General features: G+C 46.3%; 1 protein-coding gene across 3 annotated transcripts in view; it reads right to left on the bottom strand.

The window, feature by feature from the left end:
* The window catches only part of UBXN11 (UBX domain protein 11), a 422,469-nt gene that overhangs the window by 108,828 nt on the left and 297,117 nt on the right, over positions 1–16,524 (bottom strand). For all 3 annotated transcript variants that reach the window (XM_085647748.1, XM_085647749.1, XM_085647750.1), the window contains one exon: positions 13,384–13,461. In XM_085647748.1, coding sequence (XP_085503874.1) covers positions 13,384–13,461 — 78 coding nt within the window. The remainder of the gene's footprint in view (positions 1–13,383; positions 13,462–16,524) is intronic.

The raw sequence follows: 16,524 nt of genomic DNA, 5'->3' as shown, positions 1-16,524 counted from the left end.
ACAAAAGCCCGATGCAGACATCGGAGTCGTCAGACGAAGGTCGTAGCCTCAACGGGCTGTGCACTGGCGTCGCTACAGTTTCAGAAACCAGAAGCCATCCAGAAGCTGATGGAGAACCCACCGGCAGAGACACAGGCCCAACATCATGCAGTTCCGCGGGGCCCAACGGCGCTCCAGAGGAAGGTGACGATCCAAAAATAGAATGAAAAGATTGATAATATTTTCTCATCTGGGTCAAAGTTGCCCCAGCCCCAGGATAGGTGGGAAGGCATATGGCGGACTTCTGCCCCGACACTTCAACAGAAGAGCAGTAACCAGTGGTAGGTAACGAAAGTGGACGGTGCTGTGACTTCGACCACCTATATTGAGACTTATCTCCGGAAGTCAAAGGAGAATGATGCCCACAGGAACAACTCCTAGAGCAGACAAGTGGTCAATCTGTAGACCGTGTAGGGGACCGAGATCATCGAGAAGACCAATGACTGTGACATCCACGCTGCAATGATCTTCATGCGATGTTCTCTTCGCGCCTTCGATCGGAGTTGACGACAAGAGTCACATTTGTTGGAGTCGTGGTGCTCACCCAGACATCACATGCAAATCGAGTAAGGGTCCATGGCGGACATTTGTCGTCCACAGGGCTCACAAGACTTGAACCCCAAGGGCATTGAAAAAGGGTAGAAAAATGCACACAACCCTGTTGACGAACAAACATCAAATAGGATGAAAATCCGCCAGAGGAACTGCAGTTTGGATCCGCATTGGTAGCGCGGAAAAGAAGGAACTGACGTCTGCGAGTCGGGGGAGGGCTTATATGGACTCTGTTGACATCACATTTAGGAGCCGACACCACTAGAGAGTTGCTCAATGCCCTCTACGAATGCGCAGAAGTACTGCTGAAAAGATATCCGGATCCAGTCTGGCGTCTGGGGAGGATTCTAAGATGAGGAATCTGCGGCTAGATGTCTCTATCAGATAAGGCAAGGGGATGCACAAGAGGACTCTTTCATGATGGATCACCGTCTGCATCAAGATATGCTACACCTTACCCAAGAAAGAACCTTCAGAAGGGATCAGGGCTCAAGTAACCAAGGTTAAGTCTACCACTTCTACCCTTGCCAGGGGGGTTCCTCTTGCAGAAATCTGTAAGTCGGTGACCTGATCATGCTTGCAAACCCTTTATCCAAACTACTGCCTGAACTCCAAAGTGTGCAGGAATGGACACTTTGCCTGCTCCGATTTTTCAAGATTTCCTTGTCTAACCATCCATCAATCCTCCTCCAAGGAAGGGTATTGCTATGAAATGTGTTCTGCAGGTGAAAAATCTACAGGGAGAAGTATCCATAAGAAAAAAAGTTACTTACCTGTGGGAATGATCTTTCTGGTAGATACTCTCTCTACCTCCAGATTCCTCACCGACCCACCTGCCTCCTCGTTTGATGGATGTGTTATAGGGAAAGTTAACAAGATCCCAAATTATGCATTTTTTGGTACTACACTATTATTTTGATGTGATCTGTCCTCTCGCCTCAAAAGCTTGAGAATAAATAAATGTAAACTGACGGTGTTGCACCAGGGCGGGTATCTTTATTGCCTCCGTGACGCGACCTAATGCCTCCTTTGGTGTTTACCAATCCAGGCACCTCTACCAGCGACTTGACTGCTTTGAAGTTTTTCCAGTTCCTGCCTGGTGCCTGGGATAGTTCTACAGGTCAGGAATCTGTAGGCAGAAGTATCCATCAGAAACATTGTTCCAAACATCTGCTTGCAAGCCACTGCTTTTGTGGGAGAGCATCCAGTTTCAGTCTATGCAAAGCATTTGATTTACAGCTACAAATGCTAGAAACTGAAAATATTACTTACCTGTAACTATCTGTTTGTATCTTGTAGTGCTGTAGATTCACACCTTCCTGGATGGGGGTTTATGTTTCACCTGTACACGTGCACTGTTGTGCTGTGATTCACTATACTTACTTTGACTCACTCTTTGGGAGGGGAAAACATAATCTGAGGTGAAGTCTTTGTCCTTATGCATGGGTTTTGGGAAAGTAACACTGGTCTCCTCGAAAATAACACAAGATTGTAGGAGTGTGTAAAGAATGAGAATCTACAGCACTACAGGCTACAAAGAGATAGTTACAGGTAAGCAAGATTTTCCTTACATCAGGCAGTATTTCTGGCATGTAAACCCCTTTAAGGTGCCGGAGATCACACTTAATAATATTAAACTGGAAATGAACAAACAATTGACACTGATTAACTAAAATGTCAGAGAAAGCTAAAGTGACATCAGGCTGCCATTAACCACTCTTAACTTAACAGTTTTGATCCCTTTTCACAACATTAGCATATCAGACAATACTGCCGCTGCCTTCATGACCACTGAAACCACGGTTAGCAAGGACATGCCATGGATATAGAAGTGCAATCCAGGAATACCAGCTCGTACTCCTAGCTACTCTTAATTGATGTTCATGGCACAATAAAAATAATGTAACCAAAAAGCGGGGATTGTTCCCTAAACGTTAATAAATACCAAATTCTTTCACATATCTAAGTTATACAATTTGTCTCAATGCACATTTTGTTTGTTAATGTACATTTTGCAAAAAAAGTCCATTCAGAGCTCCTTACTAAAGAACTCAGAAGCAGACAGCGTGTAGAAAAAAGCCTCCTCTGCGTTCTGCCCTATTTACCGAAGGTGGAAGTTGCATGGTAATCTGGTTATGGGAAAACCATTTAATAAGCAGCTGACCCCAGGTTTGGGCCTCTGAGCCACATGAGATGATATCAAATGATCATACTGCCTTTTGCATACGGAGAGTTGTGGTTTTGCTTTTCGAATTCTACGTCTGGGTCTGCAAGTTCCAGCCTCAAAACGGAAGTGGGCAGAAAATCCAGCAGGGAATTAAGGAGTCACCCTTGACATGGAGTCACTTGTCAGCTATGTAGAGACACAAAGGCGCGGCTCAGTTTCCTTTTCCTCCTGTGTTGGCCTCTTTATTTTCAGGAATGAGTCAGAAAAGTTGATCTTTGTTCAAAACACTTTGTGACAGGAACTTGGTAACATGACCTTTATAGGCAATAATAGAGAACCTTCCTTGGGCCCCGTCTAAATGCAGGGCAGTATTGAGGTTATACCTGTGCACATTTTCCTTGTTAACGCTGTGTGCACCTTTCCAAATAGCATTAGCATTATAGTGAATGCACTGCCTCTAGGGCAGCAGCAAACCCACGCTGCCCTGGGGGCAGTGCATTCAGATGAAAAACGGAGAGACTGCTTAGAAGCCCCTCCGTGTTTCACTGTGCAGGTGGCAACCTGCCTGCACTTTGAAGGGTGATTAGAGATCCCCTTGAAGGCAGGTGCAGTGAGTGACTGCACCCGTCTGCAAGGGGATGTCTGGGGGGGGGGGGGGGTCTACGGGACATCCATTCCCCACTCCAGAGGGCTGCCATCAGGGGACGCACTGACAATGCGCCACTTTTTAGGTGGCGCACTCCTGACAGCTTCTTTGCCTCAATGCTCGCGTCTGTAATATGAGGAGGGCGCAGAGGCAAAAGGATTCCCTCATTTGCATGGGGCCACGCTCCCATGCAAATGAGGGAACGGCCCTCTGATGAAAGCGCTGGTGCTTTATGTTTGCCAGCGCTGTTGGTATTACAGAATGGGGTGCACAAGCGTCTGCGGCCCCTTCGGTAATACTAAAGTGCCCCGGTTGCACGTAAAGCGGGTGCAAACACCCGTTGCGCCCCGGAGCACTTCAGTAATACAGCTTCAGGTCTTTCCCACCCCCAGCTGCCACTTTGAGAGATCCCCCGCCACGAAAAACACACAAGTACCTACCTGTACACTGTGGTTCTCCAGTATTGATATCTTTCATAGATGCACATGCTTGTATCTTCCTCGTCGTCATGGTGGAAGTCTCGCTGTAGTTAGAAAAGTAGTACCATAGAAGTACATTAGAAACCACCAAAGGGAAAGGAAAATTATAACATTCGTCAGCATCTTTATGTAGGTCCAAACCTTGACCAATCAGAGATGAGACCTAGACCTCAACTCCACAGCAGAGCCACCAGACCTCAGATTTCGAGCACAAGTGTGCTAAGGTTAAGAAGTAACCTGAGGTAAGAAGTGGCAAGACTAGACGGGGAGGAGGTAGGGCTGCATGTGAATCTATGAAATATATCAATACTGGAGAACCACAGTGTAAGGTAAGTAACTTGTTTTTCTCCAGTATCGAATCTTTCATAGATTCACATGCTTGTATCAGAGTAGGCAGCAGTGTCATTCCTTAAAACTTTGTGACTAGGCGAAGACCTTCATATGCATTAAGAATTAACACATTTAAACATGCTGATCTATACACATCATGAAATCCAAGTAAATGACTATAACATATAAATCTGTGAAACCCAATAAACAAAATAAAATCGAGGTGACAGAGATAAATAGACTGTACCTCAAGAGAACAGATGCCTCAGGACAGCTTGTCCCACTGCAGCATCTGCTTTCCATGCCGAATCTAGGCAGTAGTGCTTGGTGAACGTATACACGTTAGACCATGTTGCCGCTCTACAAATGTCTGGAAGCGATAACCCGGCATAGAGGGCTGTAGAGGCTGCCATCTTCCTTGTGGAGTGCGCAGACACCTTTGCAGATAGAGGTTTTCCAGCTTTGGTATGGCAGAAAACAATTGCAGAGGAGATCCAACGTGCAATACTGCTCCATGAAAGGGCCAGGCCTTTTCTTGGCGAAGTAAAGGAAACAAAGAGCCGATTCCATTTTCTGAAAGTCTTTGTTCTATGGATGTAGAACTTGATGCATCGCTTTACATCCAAAGAGTGCAATGCTCTTTCGGCAGCGGTTGAAGGATTTCCAAAGTACGTAGTGAGCACTACTGGCTCATTTAAGTGAAAAGAGGTTGGAACTTTAGGAATAAAGCAAGGGTTTGTTCTCAATAATAGTTTGTCTTGCTTGAATTGAAGCAAGGGTGCAGCCACAGTGAAAGCCTGAATCTCACTGATTCTTCTAGCCGATGTGAGGGGCAAAAGGCTTTCCATGAAACATATTTTAAGTCAGCTTTGTGTATCGGCTCGAAAGGCGATTTCATCAATTGGGCTTGAACTGTGTTTAACTCCCATGGGACTGCCTGGCGCTTCAAGGGTGGAAACACTATGAAAAGACATTTCATAAACTCTTTAACAATTCTTGTTGACCACAGGGAGAGTTCTCCTGGTTTTCTGCAAAACCTGGAAATTGCAGCCAAGTGAACTTTGATTAATAAATTAGCCAATTTTGACTTAGCTAAATGAAGTAGGCAAGGTAAAATTTGTTCCGGGGTCAAGAGCAAAGGATGTATGTCCTTTTCTACGCACAAATGTCAGAATCTCTTCCATTTTACAGTGTATGACCTATTAGTGGAAGAAGCTCTGGCCCGCTGAAGGATGGACCTGAAATCCGGAGCGATGTCTAAATCTGTGAATTCATAGTCGTGAGGTTCCAAGCCGATAAACTTAGAGATTTTATCTGAGGATGAACGATCTGACCGTTGTTCATGGACAGCAGGTGTGGCACTGGAGGAAAGAGAATGTGTGGAGATATCGAGCACAGGAGAAGCTTTGTGAACCAACACTGCCTCAGCCATGCCAGAGCTATTCCTTCTTCATCTTGCTCAACACTCTTGTGATGAGAGGAAACGGCGGGAAAGCGTAGGCGAACATCCCCGTCCATTGCATCTGCAGAGCGTTCCCCCAAGAGTTTGCCTGAGGATACCTGCCGGCGAGCCTTTCGCATTTCTTGTTGCTTGCTGTCGCGAAGAGATCCAGTTTTGGAGTACCCCACAGTTTGAAGACTTGTTGCAGCTGCTCCCAGTCTAACTCCCATTTGTGACATTTGGAATTGGTTCAGCTTAGAGAATCCGCCCAATCGTTGTCCACGCCCGAAACATGCTCTATTTGCAACGTTATTTTGTGCTGAATTAGCCACTTCCAAATTTCCTGGGCCTGTTCTGACAATGTGAGAGACCTGGTGCACCCTTGCTTGGCTTTTTAGAACACTGTTGTGGTATTGTCTGTTCTTACCAGAACAGAGGATCCCTGGATTCTTGGGAGGAATGCCTGCAGTCCCAGAAAAACTGCCCTCAATTCCAAGAGATTGCTGTGCAATAGCGTTTCTTGAACGGACCATTTTCCGTGGATTTGTCAATTACTGGAAATGCGCTCCCCAACCATCCATTGAGGCATCCGTGGTCATAATGAAACAAAGCTGTGTTGCTTAAAACGAGAGGCCTGGAGAGATATTGCCTTCCTTCTCCCACCATGACAGAGCCTGCTTCAATGTCTGAGAGAGATGATGTCCTCGAATGAGCCGTGCGCCTGAATCCACTGCATGTCAGACTGCTCTTGGAGAGGCCTCATGTGCAGCTGACAATTTGGAATCAACGGGATGAATGATGACAGCAGCCCCAGTAAAGACTTGAACACTCTTACATAAGTGGACTCTCTTGCGCATAGGCGGGTTGCTAAGCGCCTTATTTTGAGCTTCCGTTCTGAAGTGGGAAACGCCTTCATTGACTTGGTGTTCAGTAATGCCCTGAGAAAAATACGCTTCTGGCTTGGAATCAAGTGAGACTTCTCTACGTTGAGTTCCAATCCTAGAGACTTGAATAGCCTTTGACAAACCCATGTAGATTTTCTGGTAGAGTGGAACGTGGTCCCTTTCACCAGCCAATCGTCCAGGTAGGGGTAAACCGGATGTCCCTGCCTTCTCAGAAAAGCCGCTACCGTAGCCATACATTTTTTGAAAACTCTGGGAGCTGAGCGAAGTCCGAAGGGCAGAAGCTTGAACTGGTAGTGATCCCCAGCAACCTCGAACCTCAGAAATTGCCGATGCTTCGCATGAATGGTGATGTGAAAATATGCATCCAAGAGATCGAAGGACACTAGAAAATCTCCCTTGTTTATTAATTAAGAGAATCTCTTGTAGGGACAACATTCTGAATGATTGTTTCTTGATGTATTTGTTCAGCTGTCTGAGGTCCATGACCTGTCTCAATTTCCCGCATTTTTCCCTATGAGGAAGAAAATGGAAAAAAAGCACTACCCGTGTTGGCTGAAAGGCACCTTTTCTGTCGACCCTTTCTTTAGCAAGGTTGAGATTTCTTGCTATAACAAGAGAAGATGATGATGATGCATTCTCTTTGGGGCGGATTTCGAGGAGGCTTGTGGGCAAATTCTAGGGTGTGGCCCCATTGGATGATGTCCAGTGCCTATTTGTCATTTGTAATTGCTTGCCATTGGCTTAGAAATGGAGAGAGCTGATGGGACTGCAGAGGCTGAAGACAAAGTGAGGTGGCTGGCGGGAGACAAACGCCACTGTCGTCTAGAGGAATCCTGTGATTTTCCTCGTCCTGCAAGCTTGCATCTAGCTGATTGCTGATTCTACGACACATTGGAAGTACAAAACTGCTGTTGTTGCTGTCCTCCATATTGTGGTCTGTAACTTTGTTGGGTATATGGCTGGAATCTGTAAGACTGATAGGACGATCTTTGTTGGAACTGACCTCGTCCTCTACCGCCACGAAAGGACTGAAAACACCTTTGTTGCAACGTGCTTAAGGAACGTACGGTTTCAGTATCCTTTTTGATACCCTGTAGCTCTTCATCTTCGTGCTTCCAAAACAGATTTCCCCCATCGAAGGGCATGTCCAAAACCTTTGATTGAACTTCGGGGCGGAAGGACGTTGCCCTAATCCAGCCCTGTCTACGAAGAACAGTGACACCTGCAATTTGTCTGAAAGCAATCCAAGATAAATCCATTGCTGAGTCAATCACCTCCGAAGAAGCCCCAGCACCTTCCTGCAGGAGATCTTTCACTTCTTACCTTTTATCTTTGGGAAGGTGTTTGAGAAGAGGAACAAGATCTGACCATAACTGATAGTCGTACCTCCCCAAAATCGCTAAAGCATTAGAGGCCTTGATAGAAGTAGCGGCCATATTGGTGTACCATCTGCCGATTCCGTCAAGCCGCATACCTTCCCTGTCTGGAGGCACCAAGCAAGGATATTGCGGATTCCTGGAGCGGCGCTGCGCAGCTTGCATTATTACCGAATCAGGACGAAGATGACCAATTAAACACCGCCAAGCAGATTCAGGTGCTTTATATTTTCTCTCCATCCTCGGCAATACAGCCGGAACTGAGGTTGGATTCTTCATAATCTTCAAACCTTCACTTCAAATTTAATCCACAATAGGTTTGGATCAAACCAATTTTTTAGCTGTATGCTTAATATCATAAAGAAAGCATACTGTTTGTACCACAGGCAAAGGCAAATCGCATCTTCTAGAGGCTCTTTCTAGTAATTCATGGAAGCCCCAAATATCCCCCCCGAGGGGAAGTGGCTGGAGGAGGGAAAGGCGACAGCGAAGATGGAGCTACATAATCATCCCATTCCTGACCAACTAGGTCCGGATCCTGAATGAGCTGACCCTCCTCGGGCTGATAGTCTGCTTCACTCTCGTTGTAATCATCTTGAATTGTAATGCATCGAGGAGCCTTTCTCTCTACCTGCGCAACAGGTGGTGGAGTAACCACTCTGGTGGCGGAGTAATTTGAATACCCTGACCACCGGGCGTTAACGGAACCTGAGCGTGAGAGTCCAGAAATCTTTTGTAATAGTCATTGAGCATGTGCCTAAGGTCAGTGACCATGGAGATTGGCACCTGCATGGAATCTCTTCGAACCTCCTGACGCTCTTCGTAAGCTTCATATAGATAGTGCTCTTGGAAAGAGTCGTATCGTTGGGCCAGAGACTGACCTGTGAAGGAGTAATCCCCGTCCATATACTCTGACGTGTCCTGCCCCCGTGTCTCCTCCTCCTCATCAGTGTCCTGGCATTTAACTCTGAGCTGTGAGGGGCTGTAAGCGGGACCAAACAGACTTTCGTCCCCTGATTCCTCCGTATCCAGAAGGTGGGAGGGAGGCAAAGGAGATATCTTGGATAAAGATGTCAAACCTGGAGACTTTGGGACAAACTGTGATCCGTCATCGATATTGGCAGAGAAGGTGACTTAAACACTATCGTCGACGGAGTGCCTGTGTACGGGGCCATAGATGCCGTCATCTAGGTGTTCCCATCGACAGAGTCGTAGACATAATCGCCGACGTAGTGTTTGTCGGAGCTGCCGACAATACCGTTGACGAGGAAATCGTCGTCATCGTATTTGTCGACGATGCCGTCACCACAGCCGTCGACGATGCAGTCTGCGCCACAGAAGTCGGGGATTTGGTAGAAGTCCTCGACGCCGGGTCTGTCAACGGTGCTTTTTTCATCGACAAAGCCTGTTTTAGAGGTGTGGCAGGCAGAGAAGCAGTAGAGAATTTCTTCAGGCCCAAATCTGTTTGCTTAAGGGCTGTTTTATCAGCAGTGGAGGATGTTTCTGCCTTCAATCTCTCAGAATCAGCCTTTAATGAGGTAGAGCCCTCATTTTTACACTTCCTCTCAGCTGAGGATGGCCCAGGACTCTCTTCAACATGCGATCCAGAGTCCGGTTTAGATTTTTTCTTCTGGAGCCATAATACTAATCTGGCCTCTCTATCCTTTAGAGTTTGGATGAAAAGGTTCTGCAGAATTTACAAGATTTGGCTATATGTTTGGGGTAAAGACAATAAAGACAGTCCTTGTGGGGATCTTCAGAAAAGAGCCTTGCTGTTGGACCTAACGTCCTATAGGTAGCTTGGCTCCGGTCAATAGGCTTTCATCTCAACATGGCATTTCGTGCTTGCATCACATCCAGCTCACAACCTAGCGCAACACCACTTAAAAAGGACACTACACCGATTAAATTTTAAAGTTTACTAGAAGTCTTCAACTTTCCTTCTTTAACGGGGTTACTCAGTTTCACATAACAGAGTAAAACATTACATTTGCATTAAAATTGACAATACCATTCCAACGTTACTTTTTGTACAGCAGTTACTTAAACACCCTCTGAGCTTCTCCTCCCGCCTCGAGACAGAAGACCTATGTTAAATTCCTACAGGGAGTGCTCCGAACCACATTTATAATTTCTACAATTTCAGGAGAGCATTTAGTCCCACCGGAATCATTCGGTCAGAGGGTTTCCCTCCCGGCTATACTTCCTGACTCTTATACTGTCAACACTAATCAATCTCTTCCTTTTAGGTGCTAAGTTGGATATTCACTGCTGCTGGCAATTAATTGGTTACCTCTAAACAGTCTACATGTAGTCTACTTACTACCTAGCAAATAAGCCATTACATTTTAACATTGTACTTGAACTCAGGCGGTTACTGGTGTGGAGACTGCTCTTCTCAACACTATGCTGGAGATCTGTATCCCCCGGATGTCAGTCTCGTGTATAATTAAGTCAATTTACCCGCACTATTAGTCTAGAACTTGGGTTCCTCAGGGACTGTCACTAGGGTACAACAAGACAATGCGTGCCCGCAACTGCGTACTCTCTGGTGCCCTCCGGGGGCTCTCTCCCCCTCCTTCTTATGCCCCGCTTACTGTGTTATCACGGTGGTCTTCTGACGAGAGGTTCAGCATGAACCGGAGCTGAATGACTGTGTCATCGGGTGTGCCTGGACTCACAGCGCCAGAAAGGAAATCTTGTCACCGGGTAGGAGGGCGAAGAGCTAGACACCCCCACCGAAGCGCTTCCCCCAAAGATTACCCTTCGGGAGGGTCCCCTCCGTTGTTGTCTGCCTTACACTGACGCTCCCCACAGCCGCGGGCCTCTCTTCCCCGCGGACTTGGCCAGCCGGGCAGACTCGGGTTGACCCGGTTTCTGTTGCAGGATACGGCCGCCGCCTCAGGAAACAGCGTGTCTTGCGGGGGCGCGGCCTTCCTCGGCTACCGGCAACAGGGAGGGGCGGCGCTTCGGCCCCTCTCACGTGATACGAGGACGACGGCCTCCAAGCCTGTCACGTCCCTCTCTTCCTTCAGACGATTCTCCTCACCCGGACAGCGGCGCCGCCTGCTCACCAGCCCCCTCCATGAAGCCTTTCCACAAAGCTCTCGCCAGCAGCGAGCCACCTCCAGAGGACAACAGGAACCCTCTGATCTCTGGGTGGCGGCGGTGATCGTTTCAGGTAGGGACTCGTGGAGAGAGATAGGGGGGGGCCCAAATTAAGGGTGCCAGGAATTCTCCGGTGCAGCTTGTTTGGATTCCAGAGCTCTCTTATTTCCTGGGGGTGGACAGCACCTCTTCAGCTAGGGATGAGGGGTAATCGCCACAGCCAGTCGAATTCCACACCTACGGCCAAGAAGGGATGAGGGAGGGGGGCTGGTTACAGACAGTGATCCTGGACCTCCTTCAAGGATTCTGGCAACCGGTGAAACCCCAGGATAACGCTGTTCCACCAGATCTCCGACGGCGTTCAGGGACCGGTCACAAGGTTAGGGGTGATGTCATCAGGTTTGGAAATCTGTGCAGACCCTTAGACCTGTCAGTTTCCTTACAAGCACAACCACCTCCTCACACAGGCACCTTACTCCTGATTACCACGCAGTGCACTCTATCCTAAAATGGCCGCCCGCCTGTCACCTCTATTTATCACCTGGGGCCTGACTGGCCAGAGGGGCCCAGAAGGTTCCGAAACCTCTCATGGCAGTCATGGCCCAGGTGCTGAGGTGACAGTTGGAACCACCATTTTGTAACTCTACCCTTCCACTATCTGTCTCTTCAGTGAAGCACCTTGCGCCTCTCCCTCAGGTTTGAGGATGAGGCGCCCAGAGCCTCTACATCAGCACCCAAAAAGATGTTAGTGGACAGAAAAAAAAAATTAGGAGGGAGAGGGAAAAAAAAATTAAAATGAGGAGGGAACTGCCAAAGGGCTGACAGGTATAACACAGTCACAGTCCTTGTGGGGATCTTCAGAAAAGAGCCTTGCCTTCCCACAAGATCTGCAGGGTCTAAAAAGCCTCTTCTTAGAACCCTCTGACATTTGTGAAGTAAAGAAGGTAGAAAGACAGTACCTTGAGGTGAATTCTAGCAGGGTCACACGTTCACTCACTGACAAACTGAGCAGAGCTCAGGGTGACTCCCTTACACACGCTGTGTGGTTAGAAATTTGAGGTCTGGTGGCTCTGCTGGGGAGTTGCAGTCTAGGGCTAGTCTCTGATCGGTCAAAGTTTGGAACCACATAAAGATGCTGACGAATGTAAACATTTTCCTTTCCCTTTGGTGGTTTCAAATGTACTTCTATGGTACTACTTTTCTAACTACCGCGAGACTCCCACCATGACAACAGGAAAGATACAAGCATGTGAATCTATGAAAGATTTAATACTGGAGAATTCAAGAATCTTTGCAGATGCAGCCACTTCCTCCTGTGTTTCTGTAACTGACAGATTCAAGACTCACTCAGAAGTTCCTGCTTCCACCCACATCCTGCCTGCCAGAGCCCTCAGCTTAGTGCCACAGTCTCAAGCACTCACCCTAGACAAGGAGTGCTACACAGAGGAGGGTGGTAGATGACAGAGAGGTGGAAGATGGAGGACAGGACAGAAAGTTGGAGAAAGGCGTGACAGGGCCCAGGTGAAGATGGTTGGACACAAGAAAGAGGTAGAGTCAGAGCAGGGAATGGTAGGAGGCAAGTAAGAAGTAGCACAGGTAACTAGTAGGACGCACGTGAGAGGCAGTGGATGGGCAAGTGACAGGAGTCACAGCAAGCATGGAGATAACACAGCCGTCAACGGGCCCAATGCCAATGTTTTAAAAGCCAATGCTGGCTTTTAAAACAAGGTTAATGATTCTGGGACTTGTATATCACTTTCACCCATTATATAAGTAAATGTATGAAGTCCAAGCATGAGGTTTGAGGGACAGGGTATGGTGGAAAGCATGCGAGATGTGGAAAATGTAGGTGGTCTTGACAATGATGATAAGAGACTGGTGGGAAAGTGAGAGCAAGATTTTAGGAAGGCCAAATAAGGCATGTGGCATTGAAAAGGCAGGGTTGGTAGTTGGGTGAATGGTGGTAGGCGAGATGAGAGGCCATGTTACTGATATGGCAGTGGTAAGCCGCTGAGAAATTAAGGTCAAGGCTTGGGGATGAGGGTGGGAGTTAGAGGCTGGTTAGAGGAGGATGCCAGGACCTTTGAAGAGTGTAGGACGTCTGGTGAGAGGTGTAGGTATGGTCTTGTGGTGGGTGAAAGGATGCCAAGGAGAGACTGGAGCAATGGCTTTAGGGATCCATGTGAGATAGAAAAAATGGTTTATAATGACAGTAAGTGGAGAGGATGGTGGCAGGTGTAGGCTGGTGGAAGAAAGAGGGATGACACGGTTTATGAAGGTTGACTGGTCAAAGATGGGCACCTGGGCTTTGTGGCGTACGAGTAAGCGCGGTTATCTTACCTGAAATGGAATTCCGTCAGGGAAGCGGGCCTGCAGCTCTGATGGGAAGTAGCCATCCATGATGTCCTGAAGACAGCGCTATAGTAAAGCAAGAGAGGTGTTAAGTGCAGTTATCTATTTACCTCTGAAGTCATCCCCAGATAATGTGCAGCACTACAAATACATAGACTACACTCCTGCAGCATCCTCAGACTCAACTCCACCACAACCCAGACCGAGTGGTCTGCACCACTCCTGCAACATCCCATAATTTCACTTCACCACAATGCCCACAGACAATGCTATTTTATCACCCCCTATGTTGCACCTCTGCAGCATCCTCACAGGCTGCACTTGAATAAGATCCCCAGATGACACAGCTACACCACCATCAATACAGACAGCACTGCACTACCATGCCATTTACTATACTCCTGCAACATTCTCATGAAAGTCACAAAGTACACTTCATTTACACCAATATTCCTGTAGCATCCACAAACTGCACCACACCAGTCCTCTGTAGTATCCCTATTGAGTATACTCCACCACTTCTACAGCATCCCTTAAAACTATACTGCCTTCTCCATAGGCTGATGTACTGTTGCATTCTCACAGATTACACCACACCTCTCCTCCTGTAGCATCTCTACACAAATACCCATTCACTACCAGAGTGTAGACGGTGTGTGACATGTTGATTGATATGGCGATGTAAGGTGTAGGGGTTGAGATATAATTGGTGGTTTGAATTTAGGAAGGAACAAGTAGTAGCTTGGTTGAAAAGAAAAGGAGGAGATAATTAAAGATGTATGTTGTTCTATTTGATTCTTGAAGCTGTTTTGGGATTGTCATTGATGTGGGTAATTGTCCTAATATGGAGGACTGGAGTTGCACTTGTAGGTGTGAGTTGCTCTGTGGTGGCTTAATGTGTATGAAACCTGGATGGAAGAGTAGCGCGTATTGTAGGGATGGGGGTAAGCTGGCAGGTGGGAGGTTCTGAGTATTGGTTATTTTTGATGCACTGTGGGTCAATGCAGGCTTATTTGGAGCTATGAGTAGTGGGAGGGCACGGGGTTATAGCCGTGGCTTGCGTAATGTATGTTCTGATAAAGCTTATTTAGGAGTGATGCTTTGGGTCTGTTATAGGGCGTGAGTGGGGAATGGGTGAGTTTTAATTGGGATGTTTGCAATTAGTGGAGAAGATCATAGAGTGAAGGGTGAGCATTTGTGTAGAATAACATTATTAAATTTCTCTAGGTGAAGTAGTATAGTAGAGGACCCTTTTTACATAGTAAGAAGGGTTATGCTGACTTAAAGATTTTCTTTTCTGGTAGTGGGAATTGCATGGATGATTGAGGGTTATTATTAGTTTTTGAACGGTTATTTGGAGATGGACTGTGGTTTCCCTCTTGTACTCACAACCCCACTCAGCCACACTAAATTAAACATTACTAGCACTCTTGCTGCCCATCTCTTTAAATAAATGTATTTTCTCACATCCACACCTTCCTCCTCACTCTGTTCTCCAACTAACTCCACATCATTTCTTAATTCTCCTGTATCCTTTCCATCCCCAACAACTTACACACTAGTATGTTATTTGTCCCCCAACTCCACTCTTTCTGCACTCTCTGCTCCTCCTTCCCTAATCCTGTAAAATTATTTCAAAGACTGTTTGAATTTGATCTGGGAATTCCTTACCTTTGAGTCCTCAGTCTAAACCGCCTTCTAAATTCACTTTACTCTCTTATCAACCTCTCGAGTCCCACTACTTCCTCTCTTGGAAACTACTAAATGCGAGCTCAATTAATAAAAATAATTTCAATATCCGGGAACTAATTAAGGAGTCCAATGCAGACCACATTTTTGTGACAGAAACCTGGATAACCGATGAAGCACCAGCATCGCTCATTCTACATAAAACCATGCCTGCTGGATATAGGGTATGCCAAATGAATTTTCAGAAAGAAAGACCAGAGGCAGACTTGCCACTGTTCACAGAGCAGCTCTTCAAACCGAACGATTAGAGGACATCCATGCCCCCTGTATGTGTGTCATTTTTCATCCAATACTCTCCATCGTCAACAATTACTTGTACATTCCTCTGGATCTATCGAGTACCACAGTACAACCCAGCTTTCATTGAACCCCTTCCTGGACTAGACTTCATTGGTTTGATACTGTTAAAACATTTTAACCGCTGCATAATTAGAGATTTACATGTGGTTAGACATGCCTATAGCATATCAAGAAAATGCCTTCTCTCTAACCTTGAATCAATTAATTTTCTAAGGGCCCACCCATGCAGCAACACACTCACTTTTTACAATATTTTCTCCGCCCAATGGGATTTTAGAAACTGCATCCTATTCATTTATCTGGAACGACCATTTAATTTCAGTACTCCACTTCATCATCAGTAAAAATAAGTAATTTCCCTAACTATCGTACACCTGTCACATCCTGGAGGAAACTGGTTTTCACCTCCATCTGCCCCATCCTATCCACTGTCTGTATCAAAACACACCGGTAGCAGTTGAAAAATGTATCATGCTCTAGCAACTGCCTTTGATGATCTTGTTGCACTCAAAATAACCCGCCGCCGCCAATAAACCTTACTGAAATAAGGCTGGCTGACACTTGACGTCAAATCGTTCAAAATCTAATGAAAGGATATTTAAAACATTCTGGATGAAGACTTAGAGTAGCTCTTCAATGCCACTGTAGAATGTGTAAGGCAACTGTGAACAATGGAAGTGGAAAAAAAGAGCACTACTCGTATTGTATAAAAGCAGCCTCTTCAACAAAAGAACTACATACAATTATAAATGACTTCTAAATGTATTCCAAAATCCAGAATGCATTGGCATGAAAGTAACACTTTCTCAGTAACTATGGGATTCTTTCACACACCATCAAAAAAATGAATGATCTCGAAATTTACCATGATGAGAAAAGCGACAGAATTTTAGCTTAAAACTATTCTCTCTTAACCTGCTTGCAACTGAAGACCTCCAACACAACACAGACATGTGATGCATCAGGTTTACCAGTGGATCCAAGCCCTGCTCATATAGTCAAGGATATAATCATGAAAAGCTCTCTGTGGCTACCCTGGCCAGGGTCATACTCCATTCTTTTCAGAATAGAATGGAAGTA

Source organism: Triturus cristatus, chromosome 3_2 (genome assembly GCF_964204655.1).
Source record: "Triturus cristatus chromosome 3_2, aTriCri1.1, whole genome shotgun sequence".
In the NCBI taxonomy this organism is placed as follows: domain Eukaryota; kingdom Metazoa; phylum Chordata; class Amphibia; order Caudata; family Salamandridae; genus Triturus; species Triturus cristatus.
The sequence above is the reverse complement of the archived record's forward strand: the minus strand, read 5'-3'. Positions and strand labels throughout refer to the sequence as shown.